We start from the raw sequence: 23,476 nt of genomic DNA, 5'->3' as shown, positions 1-23,476 counted from the left end.
TTTTCAGCTGTTTTTTGTAACCAGGAAGACTAGAAACTTACTTCCTTTTTTTTTTTTTTAAATAAAAGATGAGATTCTCTTATAATTACATTAACTTCTGGAGCTGGATCTTTAAGAATCACAAAGACTCATTACAGATTACAGGAAATTACAGATGTTGGGAACACTACTAGATTCTCAGCTGGTGTAAATCAGCCTAGCTCTATTGAAATCAATAGAGCAAATGCCATTTTACAGCAGCTGAGGATCTGGCCCATAAAGGTAATTTTGATCAGACACTGATTGCTTTACTTGCATACAGGAACAAACTAAGGGAATAATCCTGGTGAATACACCCTAACCAGCTAAGCACTTATTTCAGATGCAATCTAAGACATTTTGCATATTTGGCATTTTTTTCTATTCAGATTTAAAAAAAAAATCTTATTCAAAATTTACTGTAATTGACCTAAAATAAAAGACATAATCCATTGCTAAGTGGGCACCTTTGTCCCTGATATTTGATATTTTTAAAGTGGCACCACTGATCAGTTTTAGACTCTGGACTTTAATCCTTTATTTTGGTGCGTGTTTGAGTTCAACCCAGGTTGGCGGTGGCCACAAATTGTAGCCATCTGATGGCTATTCAGTGGATTACACAGTATATACATGTGGTGGTTTTAGGCTCATGTCTAATGGACAGGTAACCAAATCACAACAAACCGCCGTCGAAAGTGGTACCAGTTGGTATACTCGTTGCCATTCTAAGCCGAGAGGCCAAGAATTGAATAAACCTGGGAGCGTGGTTTACCCCTCTCAGTCCGGAGAGATGGTTCCTTCAGTCCATGATATTGGCAGGAGTTGTGGGCCCTGTTCCCTCGAAGCTGGGCACATGCTTCGGCGGCAGGACGCTGGCTTTTTCTTTTTTTTCTTTTTCTTTTTCTTTTTTTTTTGTTGCTTCGGCAGTGTCACAGAAGAAATTTTTTGCACGCACGGCCTGTTAAAAATTAGAGGGAACATTGGCTGTGGGGGGAAACTTGTACTACTGCTGCCTGTGCTCTACCTGTTCTCTGTCAAAGAGGCGACTTGACTTTCTAGGGAGGGCATCCTGAAACCATTCACCAGCAAAGAGAAATTTAAATAGAGTTGGTTTTCCCCCACATATATCCCCCTCCCGCCCCCTTCCCAATTTTTTTTTTTAACCCTTATTTTGCCAGTATGCAAATCCAGGACTATCCTTCCAGGTAGGAAAAGGAGAGAGAGAGCCATGAGCATCTGCAACTTGATTTTGCGGCTTGGCATAGGAAGTTGTGTATTGGGCAACCAGATGATTCCACCATTCTGTATCCTCCCACTTGCCTTACTCACACCTGTAGTTCCATTGACTTCAGTGGATTATTCTTGTGATTTAGGCACAATCTAGTTCACTGACAGCAGAACCCTAGCATCACACTGTTGCTTAGTTACACCCCCCCCTCCCCCCTGCTGCCAAATTCACCCTTTCTGTAATGGTCTTGAGCTGAATTCTCCTTTGGTAGGATATGAGTAGTGAAGATCAAAAGGCAGTGGGAGCTACTCCTATCTTTCATTGGGCAAAGTGGACTCCTTGATTTCAGTGGAGTTACACAAGGGTTGAATTTGGTCTGTCTCCCCCGCCATCTCTCACCCCAGATTGGCAAACTGCCTGATTTTTTTAAGTTCATTTTTCTCCTTTATTTTTCCAATTACATTACATAAAAAAAAAAAGCGAAAAGCATTGTTGCATTTATTTTTTTTTAACCTAAGAAACGCAATGTGGGAACAAAGGAAGCACAGTGAGGCCTGGCTAATCTGTGCTGGATTTGTCTGCGTGCCTGGCTGGATGAAAGATATATTGCATGTACAGTATGTACCAGTGATAAAGCCATCGCAAGACTTCCTTTGTTTTAACGCCGTTTGCAAACTGATTCAGATTAATTGGTCTGACTATTGTGTCTGTCAGCTGATGGAGAAGGTTTGGCCTCCATATTTTGTATTGTTTCAATCTGTCTACCATCCATGGTTCCTTCTGCCAACTGGGTACAATTCCAGCCATAATATTTCATTTAATCAGCAAGTGGCCAACAACTAGACTATGGTTATTACTGTTCTAATAAGCTTTTAACAACTACCACAAGCAAAGTGCGTTTTAACAAGATAATTATTCAGTGGAACGGCGCTCCATATTAAATGCAGTTTTCAATGATTTACAGTAAACTGAAAGGATGCCAGAAATGTTATGTTATTTTACATGGACTTTTCTCTTTATAGTTCAACATTTGCTTTCACAGAAAAATACACACAGAGCATAGAGCACTTGTCATCAGAAATTAACATACACACACATTTTAAGTGAGTTTTAGAGAGCAACAGCAGTTTTACATCTGTCTCATCATTTGCGCAGACTGGCTACAAATGCAATCTAATAGCAGTTCTAGCTGGGAATTCAGTTTTTACTGAGAGAAGACATGATGTCCAGAGATTGAGGGAAACGCAGAACCCCAGAAATTTTAGCTACTCAGCCAATTTTGTGTGTGCGCGCTTTCTGTCACATAAAACCACAGACATGTTTCTTTTTAAAAATTAATGAAATAAAATTAATCAATCAATTGCTGGCTAATTTGTATTTATTTCTATTTAAATTACTTAAATTTTTCTTTTAATTTAAAAATGTCTCCTCCTGCTCTCATATTTTCTTTCCCTTGCTCCTTTCTCCATCTTTCTTGTTGGAAAGGAAAAGTGGGAGTTAGGAAGAGCATCAGTAGCGATTCTCCATGCAGATTAAACAAGAGAATTCTGCTCCTGTGATTTACCGGACTTTAATGTTCCCTACTGAAAAACAAGTTTAATTTGAATCTTCTCACCAAACCTGGAAGATGTCAACACTCCAATCCACCTTCTTTTGAAACAAAAAAAAAACCCCTCCAGATTTTAATGTGCATGTAAATCTGTCCTTGCAAGATTTCCCCACTCTGTAAAAATTACAAGATCACTTTTAAACCAGTAGCAAATTTCAGATTCTTTCTGCCCCTGTTGCCCAATCAGAGATGGCATACTCACTTTACAAAAGTTCTCATGATGTATAACTAAGTGTTACTTGAAACCTGTGTGACACCAGATGAGAACTTCTGTGAAAAACAACATAGAAGTGCAGTGCGCCGGTGCTCTGTGTGAGAGTGAGCCCTTTAGCTGAGCCACAGAGAAGATAAGGCACATTCTGTTACTGCTAGCTATGGGGGAAGCTCCTTTAGCTTAAGTTTTAGAAGCCTGTGATTTTGGAGCAGAAGGACCAAGGTTTTAGTCCCTGGTCTGTGGGTGTGTACAGCATGTGTAGTTGGTCTAGTGGTTGTGCATGATTGTTGGCAGTACCCAGATTTGTTATGGCACGACTTAGGAAGCCTAGTGATATAGGAGAATCTGACTAAGGCGGCGTGTTAGTAGTATCATCGTTATTAGTATAATTTCCAAACAGCAGGGAACACATTTGAGAACTCATAGGTCCAGATCCACAGCTGGTGTAAATAGGGGCAGCGCTATTGATTTCAGTGGTAGTTCATCGCAGCTAAGGAGCTTGGCTATTGGAGTGTAAACCAAAACCTGGAAGGAAGGTGCATGAGAGAGTTGTGTTTTCAGAAAGATAGGTTGAGTTGGCTGCAGCATTGAAGCTTCAGGAGAATATTTGGAGCAGATTCCCTCTTGTCCACCCCCTCCACTCAAATAGAGATCATGTGTGCTAGAAACAGGATTCCTTCATTCTACTGGGGCAGTTCCCTTCATTCCTGTTACACCTCCTGAATGGCTGGTGCAGGAAGTGATCCATTACTGGCATGTTTGAGACAGATGTTAAAACTGGTGGTCGGTTAGCGATGGCCTTTGGGTTTGCTTGGGGCTTCTGCTGTAGTCATGCGTGCTTCTTTGTCAGATGAAAGATCCAAACAATTTCACTTCTGGTATTTCCAGCTGGGTTTGGGTTTATCTGAAAGGAACCAGGCATCCCTGCATTGGTGTGTAGCTACCTCTAGGCACAAGCGGAGTACTTACTATCTCCATTCCCTTTCCCCCCTTCCTATTTTCTCTTTCTCTTCCTCTAGGTCCAGGTCTGGCCTTCATTGCCTACCCAAAAGCTGTGTCCATGATGCCGGTGCCTACCGTTTGGGCTATCCTTTTCTTTGTTATGCTTCTGTTGCTTGGACTGGATAGCCAGGTTAGTAATCATGGTAATGGACATATATGTCTTATTTGTCACCATGATGCCAACAATGGCAACCCCATTATAAATGGGGCAATTAAAAATAATAATAAAATACCAATGAGGATGCTTAAATGAAGTGCCTGTGCTGCGAACCCATGCGTCTGAATGGAGAAGCTGCTTTGGTCCATACGTAGAGACAATGAATAAGTTAGTGATGGCAGGATCAGCATGATCTTGTGCATTAAGGTTTTGTTGTCGGGACCCGGGGGAGTCCAAGGGGTAGAGCAATGCACCCTGGCCCAAATGCTGCCCCACAACACACCACCATTTGTGGTTGGTGTGCAACATTATCTGAGTCTGGTGAAGGAGAGAGACTCATCACAAAGGTAAGGAAGAGCTAGGGCCTGTGCCTGCAAGGGGCGGGGTGCCATTGAAATCAATTGGCACGGAGGTTTCTGAGCCCAGTAGGGCTTGTGGACTATGCGGGAGTGAATTGCAGAGCGCACCAAAACGTTGTGGTGTAACTGCTCCTTGTGGACACTGCTGGTGTGAACTACAAGGTACCTAGTTTGTTGTAGTGTAGTGCTTTTCAAAGAGGAGTTTTTTTCACAGAAATAGCAGCATAAATACCACAAAGGAATCTGTTAATCATTTCTAGATAGTCACAAGTAAACAGAGGCAACCAAGGATTACACAGTAACTATAAACTGAGTTTGCCCAAGGTTTCAGAGCAACAGGCAACTCTTTGTACTCCGCTAACGTTATAAAATTCACTCAACAAAGGCAACATGTTTATTGAACTCAAATCCTCGCTTATATGAGGAGAGATTCATAAGTGGTTTTTTTCCCGGTTGTTACCAGCTTAATCGCTCCAATTTGTAAAGTGTGGCATGTGTTCTAAATTGCTCTTTACCGCTTAATCTTTGAACTCTACTAAGTGACTTTCAGTCCCTTCCACACTGAATGTTACAATGTCCAGTGCTGTGGTTCTACAACTAAGTGCTTATACAAATTTTAAGCTGTCTAGTAATTTTAAATAGCTCCTCACTGTGTAGAATAATTGAAACTAATTGGAGCGCTTAATTTCCTCTTCCTCCACTCCCCCTTTTTGGAGTGCAGTCAAGCAGGATTTTGGAATGCCAGAGCATCTTAAGATCAAATCCAACCAATGGGAAGGGTTACATGTAAAAAGAAAAACAGTTTTACATAAGACTTTCAAATAGGAGTTCAACCAAGCGTTCAGTATTAACCACTAGATGGCTAGATGGTCCAGTAATATAGCTGCTATCCCATATTAATGAAGGGTACAGAGTACAATGTGTTTAAAGGAAGTTTCTGGACATAGTAAGTATATTAATGCAAAGGATAGGATGATTTATATACACCAGAATATTGCTACTTCATGAACTCACTGCGAGATGTCACTGACTGTGGGATGAACCATTTACTTATTGACAACTCAGTAGGGCCAAACTGCTCTCAGTTACATCAATGCAGCTCAATGAAGTCACCGTTATAAGGGCCTGATCCAAAGCTCATGGAAGTCAACGGAAGGGCTCCTGCTGTCTTCAGTGGGCTTTGGATTGTGCCAGATATGAGAGCAGATTTTGGCTGTCTTGATTTCTTTCTTTCTATTAGATTTGTTTGTGCACCATTAAATGGTCCATTTTCCCATACATGAAGTATCAGGTGGGTAGCTGTGCTGTGTTAGTTTGGATCTGTAAAAGTGGCAAAGAGTCCTGTGGCACCTTATAGACTAACAGACATATTGGAGCATAAGCTTGCATGGGTGAATACCCACTTCGTCAGATGCAGGTCATGAAGTTCTTCTGGCTGTCAATAAATTAGAGCCCTTTCCCCAAGTCTGGTTTTGTTTTATTTGGACAACTCTAGTTATATTTGTCTTACATTCATTTTTTCAGTTGCAAGGACATACAGATAATTTTTAAAAAATAAAAACTATTCTAAGATGCTGAATTAGACACAGTAAGATATTAGCTGATCTGCTCAGGACTTTGGTTTATGTTGCAACTGAGAATATTTTACCTACCCTCTGTAAAGTGGCTGTATTGTTACAGCTATTAAAGAAGCACCTAAGGGTCTCAGTCACAAACCAGATGGCCCTATTATGCTAGGAGATGTAAAAACATATGTAAAGAATCAGAACTGTAGGACTGGAAGGAACTGCAAGAGGTCTTCGAGTCCAATCCCCTGCACTCAAGGAGGGCTAAGTATTATATTTGTACAGCAGCCAAGGTCAGCCCTGGGGCTGTCAAACAGCTCACCAGCAGCCCGCTGCCCGAGAGCAGTCCCCTGCCTGCCAGAGCAGCGCCCAGGATTGGGTCAGCCCCTGTGGCTGGTACAGCAGTGGTCAGCTCCTGCCGCAGGAGCAGTAGCAGGGCTGGAGCAGTTGCTCTGTTTATCCACTCCCACCTCAGGGTATTTTTAGTAAAAGTCATGTCGCAGGCTTCTGTGAATTTTTGTTTATTGACCGTGGCCTTTCCCTGACTTTTACTAAAAATACCAGTGACAGAATCTTAACCTTACCCTGTACTGTTACTGAATAATTGGTCTATTTACAGTGTGTAAAGTATATGCACAAATTTTTGCAGGAGTGGGGTCTAAGTTTATGACAAGATGTAATAGGTGGATGAAACAAACAAACAAACAAACTGGGGAAGTGGGGTTTTGTGGAGAGAAAAAAGATTTGCAGGGCTGTATTTTATTGAATGAATTTTCACCAGTATAACTGAAAACAGAATTTGTCCCTAATTATGTACTTTAACTATGCAGTGTATATAAATTTCACCAGCACATCAAATGAAGACAAAGATTGAGAGATGCTGCCTCAGTTCAGGAGGTTTAGCTTTTCGATTATTTTTCTCTACCTCTTTTCTCACATGCACTTTTTGTTCATCAGAAACATCTACAACATAAAAGCCACATGAGCATTTTCCTCTCATCACATTCATTTCCTTTAGCCTTCTAGCTTATGTTTATAAGAAAACCAACTTAATGTGTAAATACAGAGCTCCTAGGGGGTGTTTAATTAAGACAAAAGAGAATGAAATGTATACTGTGTATATTTCAGTTTGTTTTTTTCCCCCTTTAGTTTGTTGAAGTTGAAGGACAGATCACGTCACTAGTTGATCTGTACCCATCCTTCCTAAGGAAGGGTTACCGACGGGAAATCTTCATTGCTATAGTGTGTTTCCTTAGCTATCTTCTGGGACTAACTATGGTGACTGAAGTAAGTAATGCTGATGAAGGCGTGCTTTATTTAATTTAATTTAATATATTTATTTATTTATTTTACTATCAGCATGTATCCTCATTGACATTGTGAATCAGATGGCATAAAGCAAACCGCTTAGAAGAACACCACCACTTAGCTCCTACATAGCCCTTTTGATCCCTAGATGTCAAAGTGCTTTGAAAGGGAGGTAGATATCTTTATGCCCATTCTACAGATGGGGAAACAGAGGCACAGGGAAGTGACATAGAACCCAGGACTTCTGACACCCAATCCATTAGTTCTCAACTAGTGGAGAGGGGATGTCATGAACAGTTACATGGATATATGGCTACCCTTCCTTTCTTTATGGCTACATAGGAAGAGGGTCCCAAACCTTTTTTCTGTTATAAAATGGGGTCACAGTATAGAACCACTGCACTAGCTAATAATGCCTCATTGCAAGCCAAAAAATAAAGCACTTGGAATTTTCAGAAGCATCTACTCAGCAATATGACATACCTAGTCTGAACGTAAAAAAAATAAAAAGATGGAAAATCTGACTGTCATTCCCGTATAACCTAGTTTACATCTGCTTCCTAATCAGATAGGTGCAGAAGAACAGCTAAAGACTTTGGGAATGAAAATCTTTTCAAAACAAAAGCTTGAAAATTAATCACCCCTTTCATAATGCAACGAGAATGACAGAAAGGGGCTTAAACCAAAGATTACTTTAAAGAGCTTTGCATCTCATTTCTGATTCTGAAACTTTTAAAACATATATATAATCCTAATAACTCCAGATAAATTCACTCATCTGCTCTAGCGAAATTTGTTTATTATGCTGTATATTTCTCTTTGATGAAGTAGCAATTTGGCTGAGTAACTACGTTGTCCCTAGCCAAATTCCCTCTTGACCTAAACTGTTGACTAGTAGCTCCTGACTTTCACCACAGCTGCACTTCAGTTGTGGGATTTGTGTATCTAAATCAGATCTCTGCAAAGTACATGCACATTATTGTGTGTGCCCAAGTGAAAATTTGAGTCAAGTTTGTAGTACTTTAAGATCTTTTAAAATGAAGTATTTCTTATTAGTGTAAAATATTATTTTTACTGTGGGGCAGATTCCGATACCATTGCTCAACTTCCTCCACAAGGAAACTCAGTAATTTCAATCGTGGTGTCTAAGGTACTATACAACATGAGTAAAAATGCCAGAAATCTGGCCCCAAATTATCAAAAGGGTGGTAGGACTCTTCAATGCATATTGTAAAACAAGTTGAGATTGTTAAACTCAAATCTAGCATGATGTGTTGGGGTGTACAGCTTCCATCTAGTCCATTCAGTGAAGTAGGTTCTGATTTTGGTTATAGACATTTGAATCAGTGAAGTTACTCTGGATTTAATTTGGTATAAGCAAGCCTAGAATCTATTCCAATAAGTGCACTATTGTGATATTTATCTTAGAAATAACAAAAGCCTTCTTTTGAAGATCAGACTTAAAACAAAATCTGAGGGATCTCTGTAAGAATTAAAATAATGTCCATAACTGACATTTCGAATACACTGACAATTTGTCCAGAAATGTTAATGTGAAACTAACATAAGGAGTGAAGAAAATTACATCCATATAGAACTACAATTCAGCACATTTAGAGCAATATGTGGCAATGAAACTGGACAGATCTGTGTAATATTTAAAAGTAATAGAGAGAGAGAGAGAGAGAGGGGTCATGCTGAGAAAATATCTTTCCATTAGACTCATAAATGGAATATCTCCTAGTGCAGAGGTGGGCAAACTCGGCCCTCGGGCTGGATCCGGCCCCTCAGGGCTTTGGATCTGGCCCGCGGGATTGCTACCCCCGTGGCACCACACCGCTCCGGGAAGCGGCCACACCATGTCCCTGCAGCTCCTGGGGGTGGCAGGTGGGAGGGCAGAGAACTCCGCACGCTGCTCTTGCCTGTGGGTACCACTCCCAAAGCTCCCATTGGCCAGGAATGGGTTACCGCGGCCAATGGGAGCTTTGGGGGAGGTACCCCCCTATTGCATCCCGCACCCCTCCTGCACCTCAACCCCCTGACCTGAGCCCCCTCATACAACCTGCACCCTTCCTCTGCCCCAACCCCTTGCCCTGAGCCCCTTCCTGCACACCTCACCCCCTCCCGCACTCCGCCCCTGCACCCCAACCCCCTGCCCCGGCCCTGCAAGCAATTTTCCCACCCAGATGTGGCCATCAGGCCAAAAAGTTTGCCCACCCCTGTCCTAGTGAGATGACTTTAGTCTCATTAGAGGAGTTTATGTTAAAGACCAATTATTTATTTTCATATGTTTCTATAAATGCCCGTACAAAAATATCTTTAAGAAGGAAAGACTTAAGTGTCTCAATCGGTTATACTAAGTGGCTTAATTTTAATCAATAAGCTTCTGCTTTAAAGTGCTTTCAGTGATAAACAAGCATCTTTTCTAGGGAGGTTAATGCTAAGTACTAACCTTTAATAGTTGATTGACATCTGTACTTGCTAAAAAGCAATAAGATATTTTGGTAGAATTTTACTTTTTATAAACAGTCAAGAATTTGGTACAGCATGGTTTTCTGTTCATAAGGCTATTTTATTTTGAATTGAGTATAGAGCACTCAGGGTTTTAGTGACTGATCCTAACCCTTTTGCGTATCTCTTTTACAGGGTGGCATGTATGTGTTTCAACTCTTTGACTACTATGCAGCTAGTGGTGTATGCCTTTTGTGGGTTGCATTCTTTGAATGTGTTGCTGTAGCCTGGGTTTATGGTAAGTAAGGATCCCTAGGTCTAACATGAATCTTATCATGAGTCCATAAGTTTTACCTATTTGCTGGTCAAAGCTAGCAAGACACCATTCAGCAGACTGAACCATCCATTCCTGACTAGTCTGTGGAAGCACCTGCTATTTTGCCATTATTGTCATTTTGCTCTTCATTCTGAGGGCCACATTTTCAGCTGGGCTCAAGTCAGCCTCCAATTTTTTCACACAGAAATGAATGTTTTTTGCGTGCTCATTGGTAGTTAGATGCACAATTAAGCATTCCCATGTGTAAATGTAACATCCAGAGCTGAACTTTCGGTCGATAGTGAAAAGCTCTGATTGTGTCTCAAAGACCTATCTTCTAAAACTGTCATCTCTACATGGGTCAAGCCAGCCAAATAGAAAACAGATGAGAGAGAGCCTACAGAAAATGTATTATGTCTGGTTATTTTTAGGTGATTCAGATTTCCTAAATCTGACAATAATCTATGTTGCCGTTTTGACTGGCTATGACTGGTCATTTCCACAGTTCTTCATGAACTATTAATAGTATAGTATTAACTATAAATACTATTCTTTTACTTCATATTGAACCACAGTAAAATTTAGATTGAAATGGGCCATATCAGTTGTTACTCAGTCCTTTCTCAGGCAAAACTTTTGCCAACTTCCATTGTAGTTCTGGGGTTAGTATTCTGCTGTACTAATGCAGTATTCTACTGCAACAGTATGAGAAGAGAGACTACCCTCAACCTTTCAGTGCCACCATGCACGGCCTTTTTGAAATTCCTGTACATCACGCTTGTTGAACAATATTGTACACAGCCCTTTAATGTAACCTTTCCTCTTTACTATGGAAATTAGCATCCATGAAAATATAAACAGTGCATCTGATGCACTTAGCCACAGACACTCCTCTCTAAACACAAACAGCTCCCATAGACTCAAAACAAGCCACTATTTTTCCTCTTCAGCTCCTTCTCAGCCCCAACTGTGCAGCTGTATTAGTGCAATACCAGTTGGTTACTGATGTCCTATACTACGTGGCTTTCATATCCAGGCTCCTGTTAATGCTCTTTTCTTCACCAAATCACCAAGTGACTATGTATTCCAGGCGCTGATAATATTTACGATGCCATTGAAGATATGATTGGATACAGACCTGGTCCCTGGATGAAATGGAGCTGGATTGTAATCACACCACTTCTTTGCGTGGTAAGTACAGAATCACACTGTTTCTCATCTTGCACATGTTTCTTCTTCCAACCTTTGTCCTGGTTTTTTGTCCAGTAAGGGGGAACTTCCCAGAAGGCACTGTGTGCAGGTACCAAACTGAAAGAGGTACATGCAGTTTGGAAATGCTCCATTTCTCATTTAGTATTATATATAACACAAAAAGCTACGCTGCAAAATCAGGCATTCAAACGTTAGGAAATGCCAGAATGAAGGTTGCCTGTGCAAGGTTACCTTGTCCGTTCAGTCCTCCCCATAGCTCCTTGTCCAGTTTCAATGCTCTCCCTGAGCCAACTGACTCCCAACCCTACCCCACCCTGTTTCCCTCATTGATTCCCAGTACCAGCCTTCCCACCCAGCCACACCTAGCCTCACCTCCTCCCCAACTAGCTCCCTGTCCTTGGCTCCTAGCCCAGCCAGTCCTAGTCTCCCTTCAGCTCCAAGTCCCAGTCTCCTCCTCCATCTCCCAGTTACAGTTCCTCTCCCTGCTTTACTTCCAGTCTCACTAGGCTTCCTGTGTCAATCCACTTTTCCCCCCAGCTTTGTCCCATCTGTATAAGAGTTAGACAGCTGCCTCCTCCACATTGTCTGAGGACCAGCAGGGGGCTGTCACTGAGAGCAGAGATAGGTTCCCTATTTTGATTTCCGGTGCCTGACCCTGTGCGGATGGTATATGCACAGTCTGGTCAGCACTAAGACCTGTGAGCGGTTTGAGCATGGTCAGTGAAGATGGAATCGTTGGAGCTTTTAGTGTTGAGCTCTAGAAAGTCTCTGCTGAACATGTGTTAACTATGATTTTTTCAAAGGCTTATTTATAACTTGGCCAAATTTGGGCAGATTTTCTTGGGGATGGTAAAAGTCCGCTCTCTGAAACAAAGGCCATCCTCCTGCCAAATTCCAAGTCCCTACACCAAAGTATGGGGGGCATTAGAGCATTTCAAAGAAAAGATCTCAAGAATTTTTCAAAATGGGCAAAACAATATATTTTTTCCTAGCCTTGTCTTCAGAAGTGACTGAACCATTTTGGCTGAAATTTTCCAATCAATCAATATCTATCAATCAACTTTAGGCAGACACTCAGCATGGAAAACTTCAGCCCAAATGGTTAAAGTTTGGTAAAGTTATAAAACATCTGAAAACAGGATCTTATACTGGGAAGTATTGAGCAATCTTAAGCATAGACAGTAATACCAACCCCTCTAAATCTATAGTGGAGCAGTGTCAGCTAGTCTTGATGAAGATGTTGGAAGTTTTTATGCCAGTGGTGTGTAAATGTTGACACTTTGAGGTGGACAGCTGTAGCATGGCCTCAATGCAGCAGAATTCTTATATGCAAGGCAGTGGCTGGAGAAAATCAAGTCCCCCTCATATTCATATTTCCTGTTTTCTTGCAAACACACACAGAGAGAAAATATTTCCTTTCTCACTGATGCATGTTAATGCAACACAATAGAATCACATGTTCGGTATAAAACCTCCTTACTGTCAAAGCAAGTGAGCTTGCGTGTTAAGTGTAAGTGTCTTGACAAGTGATCTCCCTCCCTGTCTTTCTGACACCTAACATATATGTATGGCACCTATCATATATGTATTGGCTAACACCATGCTCACTGTTCAAAGTGAACACAGATGAGGGGAGTTCAGGAGATACTTACTGAGTGACTATGTAAGTGAGTAAGGAGATACTTACTGTAAGAGTACTGTCATAATATCCTGACTAGGACTTTGGAACAACAAAAGAAAAGCGTATCCCCTTATAATCCATCATTGGGTTTACACTGAGATCACTGCACGATGGAACAGGACTCTGGAGGTTAACCAGTGCTGTATGGATGCCCATGCAGTGCAGACCTGACTCACTGGGCTTATGGCAATCTACCTCACTGTTAAGTGTCTGATTTAAGGAGCATCCAAGAACCTGGCATACAGACTGTAGCACAAAACCTATTAGTGTTGGTTGCAGAGCAGAAATAAGTAGTTTTCCTAATTTTGCAAGGGGGAAGAGCATATCTTTCCCTTGCAAAGTAACCAGTACTGAAATAAAGCATCTTTATGCTGGAGGACAAGTTGCTCAGTGTTAGGAGATGAGGTAAAGAACTGCACAGAGAACTCCATTTGCAATGCACAAGTGTCACTGGTTCTACAAAATGCAGGAACTGTGCTACATGTTTGAGTGCTGTCTTCTGGGACCATATCTATTAACTGGCTATTTACATAAATATGCACATATAAAGCTCTCTTGTAACAATTTCAGTGTAGAATGTCTTTCCCATGGTTTAAAATGCTTAGCAAAGTTGGCCAGTGCTGCCTTTTACTGCCTTCCTTTTCTGGATCCCAGTGATACCCTATCGTGTGTAAGCTGCAGTGGATCCACAATGCTAGTACCTGTTCTATAACCCTTCTTCTCGTTTTGTTTTCCTTCCCTCACAGGCGTGCTTTATCTTTTCTCTGGTCAAGTATACACCTCTGACCTACAACAAAGTTTACACATACCCTGACTGGTCCATCGGCCTGGGATGGGTTCTTGCCCTTTCCTCCATGACCTGCATCCCATTGGTCATGGTCATCCGCATTGTAAAGTCGGATGGCTCACTTATTGAGGTAAGAATGACCACACAAATGGTGGGTGGATGCTTACTTCGTGTGTGTGTGTGTGTGTGTGTGAGACACAGAGAGAGAAAAGTTTAACATTTAAGAGTAAACGGTGGCTTCAGTTGGGGGCCACTCTCTTTGTATCTGCTTTGTTGATTTGGCTCCAGGAAAGTTATTTTAACATACAGTGGATAAAGCAAGCCACACTGGAGAGGTACAGTATGGCCCACACTTGTCCATGTCTTTAATATGGAAGGGCTGCCAGTGGAGAATACAGACCACAGCATGCTAGCCTCCACCTTCTCCATCTTGATAAAGATGAAGCATGGCATGCTGTGACATGAAGCTGTCTTCTATGCCAGCTGCAGCCTGATCCATGTTATGCAAAATAATCACAACCCTTGGAAAGCTGCCATTGTGGCTCTTGGTAGGGCAAAGTTGAACATCTCAGTTTAACCAATATAAATAATCACTTTTCAGATCATCTTTCAGCAAACATTATGAATCCTATCTAACTAGATTAAAACCTAAGCCTTCTGGCCTCAAAAAAAAAAAAATCAGCTGATATGACGTGCCTTCCATGGCTGTGTTCTTTTTGTTCAACAAAATGTTCCCTCTCTGAGCACAGTTGTTTTTTAGTCTAGTTTCACACAGAAACTAAACTATGCCTATGTGCACCAGAGTTCAGTTTGCAAGGCAAAGGGAGCTCACCACACAGTTCAGTAGGAAAATAGTAGAGATAAGATTAGAGATAGAAAAGTTAGAGAGAAGGCCAAATCTAAATCTGCACCAAAGAACCCATGTAATTTTGAGGATATTTAGTACCACATGTGAAGGCCATGCCTGACCTTATCTCTAGTCAAAAGCTTAATTCCCGAATTTTAGGAAAACTCTTCTGAACTTTTTGGCTCTTCTCTCTCTCCCTCTCACGGTCTAAAATGACCCAAATGAAACACTGGCTCCAAACGCTCCCAAACTTTGGGGAAACTTGGATTCAGATCTGAACTTTACAGCTTGGTCCTGCCTCTGGCAGATACATGCTTAGTGCACCTCAAAGACAAGTCAAATACATTCTTCTATTCGCCCTTCACAGTATTTCTTCATCTTCTCTTCAAACTGTGCTTTTTTTCAGTAAAGAAAGTAGCTTTTCCCAGAGCATAGTAATACACTTGAATGTGTGCGTTCTCGAAGTTTTAATGGTCTTTTTAGTGATGGCTAGGACATTTTGTTGGGGCGTGTTATTTTCCTGCCTGCATTCTCACCATCTATTCAGAAAGAGGGCTAAAAGTAGCCAAAGCTGCCTTTTAAGATCATCTTAGGAGGTAACCACTTGTCAAATGCCATCTAGTTCCTTCTTTGTGAACTGAGACTAGAAGAAAGGTCTCAGCTTGCCAATGAACTACCCTGTTTAAAGGCAGGATTGTTTTCAATACAATGAGAGAGAACACATGAATCGGAGGAGACTCTATAGCACTGAAATTCAACTTGTGTTTAGTCAGGCTCTCTGACTTCCCATCCAGTGAGGCCCTAGTGCTCCTTCTTGAATAAAATATTAGGGTTGGAAAGGATATTCTGGGTCCTGTAGGCCGCAATGCTACATAGCAATAGTACAGTTTCCATTAATCTTATAGCATCCCTGAATATCTGATGGCTAAGTCTAGCCTCAAATACCTCTAATGATGGTAATTTCACAACTTTTCTTGAATTACGAGCATGCTTTTTCTCTGATCTCCAGTCCTTAAAGATACTGGGTTTCATTCTCTAAGTGAGGCCAAGGGCTCAAAAATAGACTGAACTTTTACATGGATAATGAGATAGTTACATTAGATAGGATAAAAATAGCTTTAGGGGGATATATATCCATATGCTTCAGAGCATACATCAACTATGAATTGAAGGGGATAAGGAAGAAAGCTCCCTATTGGGCAGGTTGGTTAGCATCTGATATCAGCCATTCTTGGACTAAGTGGACTACTGGTCTGAGCTAGTAGGGTATTTACTAATGACCTAGCCTAATTCAGATCCTGGGTTTAATGGTAAAGATGAAAGTGGACTTCCTGACAGTGAGCCAGATTAATTGGTAGAGTCACAGGAGCTGCTCGTGGTAGTAAGCACTATGCTTGTGGATAAGCAGCTGCGAGATGAAGCCCTTCATAAGATGCTCAAGAGCGTCTGAAGAGAACTATGTTTTATGACAACACACTTTTCTAGACTCTTGCTCTTCGGCTCGACGTGGCCATTTTTCTAACCCTTGGCTGTTGCTCTTTCCCCTTTCAGAGAATAAAAGCAGTGGCTGCCCCTAAGGAAATGAATCGGTGGGCCAAAGAAACAGAAAGCACCACCTCGTTCTGCGCCAATGGAACTCCTAATGGTGGATTGATTAAGCCAACTCATGTCATTGTGGAGACTATGATGTGAGCTCTCTCTGTGAGAGGATAAACCTGCTTTAACTGCCATTTACTAACCATAGATTCTCATAGGACCGGGTTTACAGAGCTTTATATTTGCACTAGGATTTATTTTTATTTCTCACAGAGAAAGTTGGTTTTTGTGGTGTTTTTTCTCTCTCTCTTTTTCTTTTTTTTTTACATATTTTGTAAGGTAATCACAGCAGAAGCCTCGCACAGGAGGCAGCTTTCATATCAGACTAGACCTATTACAGGAATTTACTACCATTGGGGTTTTTAAACACATGTTAATAGCTCTCTGAATATTATACATCTTATCACTTGAAATTGATTTTCTTGCCAGCAATATATTCAAATCTCAGAAAGCCATTTTTTAGGTGCTGGTGTGGTTGGGAACAGGGTAAACAAACCCTAGAACTCATGAGTGAGCTCTGTTGAGAGAATTGCAAAAAAAAAAAAAAAAAGAAGCCAAAAGGTGGATGTTGCTGCAAGGGATTGGTTTTCAAAGGTGTAGTGCTTTCGTCCTCTGGTTCAGGCAGGGTGAATGACCGATTTCTGAGTCATGATGCTACCTTTGCTATGGTCAATATAAATATATATATATATATATATATATATATATATGGTCAGCTGGAGGAGAGAAATGTATGGGGGTGGGCAATGCAGTTAGGAATTAAATACCCAATCAGGACACCTGTCCCTCCTGAGCAGCATGTAAAAAGTCCAGTCACAGTAGAAGAGAAACTACTTATTGCCTACAGAAGACATCTTGCCTGAGGAAGGAGTTTTGTGCACAGACCCATTAATTTTCCAGCATGCCGTAGGTTAGCTGAGATGTTACTGGTTTAAACTTGCACTTTGTACGAACAGAATGGTAGGAGCAGCCTGTGTGATAGTGAAGATCTGAATTATGGAGAGGCAGCATTCGTGTTTTATGGAATTTAAAATATATATGTATTTTGTAAACTGCTGGTCTTTGGTAGCAAAAGAAAAATATATTGAGGACAATGATCACACCAAGCTTAACACCCAGCATGTTATTCATTACCACAGGAGCAAAGCAGCCTAGGTATATATTGTACACCAGGCATTTCCAGCAGGCACATTTTTAATAATAGTAATTAAATTAAGAGAACAACAATGCTTAGCACACCCCTATGCGCTGTTCATCCATATACCTCAAAGTGGTATCCCTGTGTATTTATTTTACTATTGTTGTTGCAGTTGGGAAAGCAGGCCCTGGAGGGAAAGTGACTTGTCCAAGGTTACAGAAACTCAGTGGCAGAGGTAGGGCTAGAACTCAGGTCTCCTGACTGTCTTGCCCCAGAGGACCATACTATCACCATTTTGTTTTTTGGGTAATGCATTTATCAGGGACAAAAAAGGGGGAATTCCACCTACTGTAAACTAGGGCTTTATGTAAATTAAGAGAAGTAAGTATGTAATTTTTCTTTGGTTAAAAAACATTACATACCATTCCAATTTAGACTTAAAAGAAAGCATTTAATGCAGTAGAAAGCTGCTAAACAGTTTTTAAAGCTGGATGGCTGTAGGTAAATTGATCACATAGGCCAGGTCAAGAATTTCAATCGAGATTTGCTCCGTGAAGAATTTCAAACATCTGGATAGATCTTGTTTCACAAACTTCAATACATGCTGAGAAGAGGCTCCCTAAAGAAATCCAGCCCTTTCCATTTGGGTACTGTACTTGGGAGATAATCCTAATTGTAGTACCACAGTTAGGCTAGCCAAAGGGATCTGGGGGGAGCTTCAGCAGCCGAGTCTGTACCTGCTTATACTATTGCCAGTTCAGTTTGTCCATGGGTAGATTTTTGCAGTTTAAATGGGAACATATCCAGTTCTTAACATTCCTACATGGGTCATTTTAAAAAAGATGTCCCATGCATTAACTGTATGCAGTGTTGTTACAGCCATGTCGGTCCCAGGAGATTAGAGAGACAAGCTGAGTAAGGTAGTATCTTTTGTGGGACCAACTTCTGTTGGGAAGGGAGATAAGCTTTTGCGCTACACAGAGCTTTCCTTCAGGTCAGGCACTAACTGGTCATTGCAGCAGAAACTTGTAGTGTTAGTATTAATGTAAAATGGAAGGGGCAATTTAGAAATAAGAAAGGGACCAAAAAAAAAAGTGTCTTGTATAGTTGGAGAGTCTTTATAATTTGCGTCTCTGTTTTTAAGTCAGAGGGGCTGAATTCCAGCAACAAAAACAGCCAACACCACATTAATTTTGTTTTCTTTTCCAATTACTGTATTATGAGAGTTGCAGATGAAACACTTATAATTTGTTATGGCAACTATCACATCTCGTGCTGAAGGTAAAAGCCACCCTGAAGCTACTCGGGGTGTCTTGACCACCTCAACAGAAGAATTTTCTAAGCCAACGTGATTAAAATTGGATTTTGAGAACTTTAGTGAAGAAAAAAAACAATTAAAATCAATTCCTGTTTTAAATATTGTTTTAACCTTTTGCTATCAAAAGGCAACTAAATTAAAGCTAAAACTCTGTCAAACATGTTATGTATTCCAGCCTTTGTGGAAATGGAGAAGGCCTGAGTCAAAGCCTGCTGCAGTCAATGGAAGGATTCTCAGTGGGCTTTGGATCAGGCCTTTTGTCCTTCTCAAAATCTTGTCATACTTTGTGTATAGGCACAATGGCATGAGTTAAGGTGAGAATAGCAACCCCATAATTAAATTCCTCATTTCAGTTAGTGTAAATTACAGTAACATATTTTGTTATAGACTCACATTTTGTGTGTGCACACATACTCTAGAAGGGGTACATCTGAGAGAGACACTAATTAGAAAAATAGTTTGAAGGTTGAGATTGAGATTTCATGCTTCACACATGGTGGAGGGTGGATTTGCATTAGGAACCAGAGGGTTAATACTACACCTTTAAAACTACAAATAAACAAGAACGAGAGCCCAGCGCCATTTTGACTCAAACTGTGCCATTCAAATCAGTCGCTTCCATGTTCCAAGTGAAAGTGTCTCACACACATATGCAATGACCTCACCGAAGTTCTGCTGGTGTAAGGTTCGCTGGCCCTGACTGTGCTATTCATCCTGACCGCAAGAAAGGGCCGGATTCATGAAGAGCTATTAAATCATCCTTTCTCTTGAACAGTCACCCAGAACAATGCTGGTCACCATCCCACGGTTTTGAGCACCAGCGAGCCTATTCACAGTTTAGAATGTTTCCTAATGCTTTATCTACATTTTACCTGGTGGTAAACTTGCATTTCAACATTATAGTCTGCTAAATTAAAACAAAAGGTAAAGGATTCTTTCAAGTTCATATTTTCTACGTATTTATGGTTGCAATGATAACTAATTTTCTAATTTACTTTGTAGCAATGTGTGACCTATTTTACCTGCAGCGGAGGCACTAAATATCATGACTAATCATAGGTGAACTGATTTCAGTTAAGGGGAAAATACCCCAGATTGGCCTCTTTTTACATTTCATGCACCTTTGTACTTTGTGGTTTCTTCTGGGTTTGGAAATGGCAATATTTCCAACTTCACTGAAATCAGGTACTGAAAATTTCATGGGGGAAATCTTTCGCTCATAAGATTTTCAGACCAAAGCAGTGCAGATAATCAAAACTTATGATTCTTATCTAAACCAAACCTTCCAAACTCTTGCAGTCCACCTGTCACTCACCTGATCTCATTAAAAGTCACAAAGTATGATAACGTAACCAGTAGACTGTATTGGTACAACATGGTTTCATGAACAGAATTTGTTTTGGTTCTCATTAATTTTCCTTTTCACCTGTCTATTGGTGACTCTGGTCCAAACAGATCTATGAGCTTCCATATGTTCTCACTGAAGTTTGAGATATGGAAACCAATATGGGTCAGTTCCTATGCAGCAAACAAAAATAAAAAAGGACAGTAGTTCTGTGTACCACCTTAACATATGTTGCTATCCAAACTGCAGTGGAAGGTCAGCTCTTGAATGTGGGTTCGGGAAGTGGCTCAGCAAACGTGAGCTGCACTGGTGCACTTGCAAAAAAAAGTGCGGCCTTCTAATCGTTTTAACAAGACAACGGCAGAGAATTTTATATCGTCACTGTAATCACATGATCAGTGGCTAATCAGAACTCCGGCTTGTTTTTAATGTAGTATGTGCCCTAATTGCTCACCTGCAGATGGACATGGCTACCCAGCCTCTGTCCCAAATAGCTCTAGATCTGAAGAAGGGTGAAATGCCCAGCAGTCAGTAGTACGTTGTTGAGCAGAATTGACAATTTGGTAATGTCTTTGTCATAAGTGTGTTCAAATCCTGTACCCACTGATAACAATAGCTTAACCGCCGTTTGTCTTCAGTGGGAGAGGGACTGAACACCTGGAATGACTGGTTATGAAGCCATGGCTTGTGGTCGCTGTGGGTCAGGTAGGGAGACAGTGTAAATAAAGGGTTAAATAAGAGGTGTATTGAGTGGAGGGCACAGACTACTAAAGTGTTTCAAGTGCACTGGGAAGAAAGTTGGCCATCACCTAACACCAAGGAAATTCAGTGCATTTGGCACACTCCCTGTAGCAAACAACTGTTTTCAATTCACATCTCAAATGAGACCCCCACCACAATTAAAAACAGCCTTAGGGGAGGTGCTGCTATGTCCAGTCTTCAAAGTATTTACAGCATTCTTGGGAAATGATCTGATCAGGTATTGCTGGCAAAGAAAAGTGTGCAAAGAAAAAGCTCTTTTGAGTGCACTGCAGCAACAATGCCACCCCACCTTGTTTGATGATTGACAAGAGTGCACTGAAGTAGGGTGGGACAGGTTAGCCAGTATTCATAGGCGAGAAGCCTAAACCTCAAGGAGCCAAGATCACCTCTTCTTAACTAGGGATGGGGTGAAATAAAAGCTCAGAACCAACCACCCTGAACTTTGGGGAACGTAGGTTAAAATTCATGGCTGCCTCTGTCATAGGCTGAACTGAAATCCCAGGTCCAAAATACCCCCAAAGAGAGTTCAGATATGGATCTGAAGGTCACAGCTTGGGCCCATTTCTTCCAGAGTTAGATGCCAAAGCCTTGTATTTAGAATTAAAGGTTATTATTAACTCTCAGCTGAGAAGCGTTCAGGAACTACTAGGACACAACCTTTAATCTGTTATATTTATTCATTTTTAATCTAGGATGAACACGCTCCTAATTGTACTAATTTGTTTACAGAGGAATTAATGTTAAATAGGACACGTTGGGTTTACAGCTTTGTGATATATTACTCTTTAGTTTATTCTGAGCTACTCTAAGGAGGACATCAAAGCATCAGATCAAATCCCTAGCTACAAAGATAAACACGACTCAAGCATCTGTGGACACAGAACATAAGAAAACAAGCTGAGTGCATAAAATAAGACCTTGATCCTGCATGCCTTGGTCAGGTTAAAAAGCTCACTGATTTCAATGGACAATTTAATTTCAGCAGAAATTTTGCCCAAGACAGTGCCCAACCACGACTACAGCTGGTCCAATTTTTTTTTTTAAAAGGAAATCCCCCCTGCCAAATGGAAAATGTTTCATTCAAAGAGTGCTAGTTTTTCCAAAGGCAAACAATGTCAAAACATTTTCAGTGCCCCCCCCCCCCTTTTTAAAAAAAAGTGGAAATTTTGAAAAAAAATTCTTCAAAATTTCCATAAAAACATCAAATAAAACCCAGGTGGCATTTTTCAATGATTTCTAATCAAAAGCTAAAACAAGATATGAAAAAGCTTAACCAAAATATAGCTTTAGAGTTGGTTTTAAACCTGGAATCAAGCAAGGATCAAAGTCTGTGAAGGCAGGTTGAAAAATGTGTGTGCAGGGGGGAGGGAGTCACAAAACTTTTGTTAATTTAGCCTTCCATTTTTTCCCCATTAAAATTAGAATTTTAGGCCCAATCAGAGGGTACAGGAGAACTAGGAAAAGAAACTGGATTTCTTTAGCCTGGCACTTGTTGTCTGTAAATCTTCTGCAGCTGAGGTGTGAAAAGGTTTTTACAATAGACAAAGTGGCAGAACACCAGTGTTGAAAAGGTGTTGGGAGGCTGAATGTTGTGGGACAGATTGAGGTGGGTCCATCATTTGCTCTTGTCGAAGAACTCAAGGATGTTCTCTTAGCATTCGATTAATTGAAGTACTGCTCTGAAATGCTCATTGTTTTGCTCGGAGTTTTTTTTCAGTGTGATGTTGTGATTGTTACCTGATAGGTCTCCAGGGACTTCAGATAGTAAGCAGTGGTCCATCTTGTTTGATGTATTTAGCTAAAAACAGTGGTGGTGGTGATTTTTGTTTTTTATTTAATTTCCTAATAACTGTAACTACAGTATGTGATAAGTAGCACGTGGAAGAGTGACGATGTTGAAGTCACCTGACCTTTTTAAAAACTTTAACAATTTTTAAAAAAAATTCTGGTTTTGTTCTGAGCAGGACTGTTTGTATTTGAATAAGATCCTGGAGTGTAATTCAATCCTTAAAACTAGCCTTTGTGTATACAGTAAATGTTTGTATTTTGCAGTATCTGTTTTGATTTTTAGATAAAAATGTATATTGATATTTTTAAGTCATCTTTGCTTTTTTAGATGGAGTTTGTAATCACCTTATAACAGAAAATAAATTTTTCCTTTATAAATTAAACGCATTTGTCAGTTATTTTTAAGATTCAAATAACAGGAGACAACCTGTTATGCTCTGTGCTTATTGCAAAATACGCAAAATGCATGCTATGCTTTGGAATAGATTTCAGAATAGAATACTTTCAAATTACCATATTTCATTCAATTGGGTCCTCACTGCTACACTACTATTAGACTTAGCAATCGGTGAACTCACCTCCAAACGTGTTCAAGTTCCAAAGACAGTGGATGGTTATTCGTACTCACTCACTCAAAATTTTCGGTGACTTCCCCCAATCTGCTTCATTTCAGCCTTGCTTAAGTCTTCACAACTTCCTTGATTTGGATTCTCTCACTCCAATGCTTCCCTTAAGTTCAGCTCTGCTCCCTCCATCCTCCCTCGCCCCCACCCTC

The 23,476-nt window shown here is 40.7% G+C and overlaps 1 protein-coding gene across 5 annotated transcripts in view; it reads left to right on the top strand.

The window, feature by feature from the left end:
• Positions 1–23,084, top strand: part of SLC6A6 (solute carrier family 6 member 6) — a 74,511-nt gene extending 51,427 nt beyond the window's left edge. For all 5 annotated transcript variants that reach the window (XM_048859045.2, XM_048859041.2, XM_048859043.2 and 2 more), the window contains 6 exons: positions 4,089–4,201; positions 7,302–7,439; positions 10,107–10,209; positions 11,318–11,418; positions 13,867–14,037; positions 16,306–23,084. In XM_048859045.2, the coding sequence (XP_048715002.1) occupies positions 4,089–4,201; positions 7,302–7,439; positions 10,107–10,209; positions 11,318–11,418; positions 13,867–14,037; positions 16,306–16,446 (767 nt within the window). In that variant the 3' untranslated portion in view covers positions 16,447–23,084. The remainder of the gene's footprint in view (positions 1–4,088; positions 4,202–7,301; positions 7,440–10,106; positions 10,210–11,317; positions 11,419–13,866; positions 14,038–16,305) is intronic.
• Positions 23,085–23,476: the final 392 nt, after the last annotated feature.

This window comes from Caretta caretta, chromosome 7 (assembly GCF_965140235.1).
Source record: "Caretta caretta isolate rCarCar2 chromosome 7, rCarCar1.hap1, whole genome shotgun sequence".
In the NCBI taxonomy this organism is placed as follows: Eukaryota; Metazoa; Chordata; order Testudines; family Cheloniidae; genus Caretta; species Caretta caretta.
Note: the sequence above shows the minus strand (reverse complement) of the source record. Positions and strands in the feature narration are given on the sequence as shown.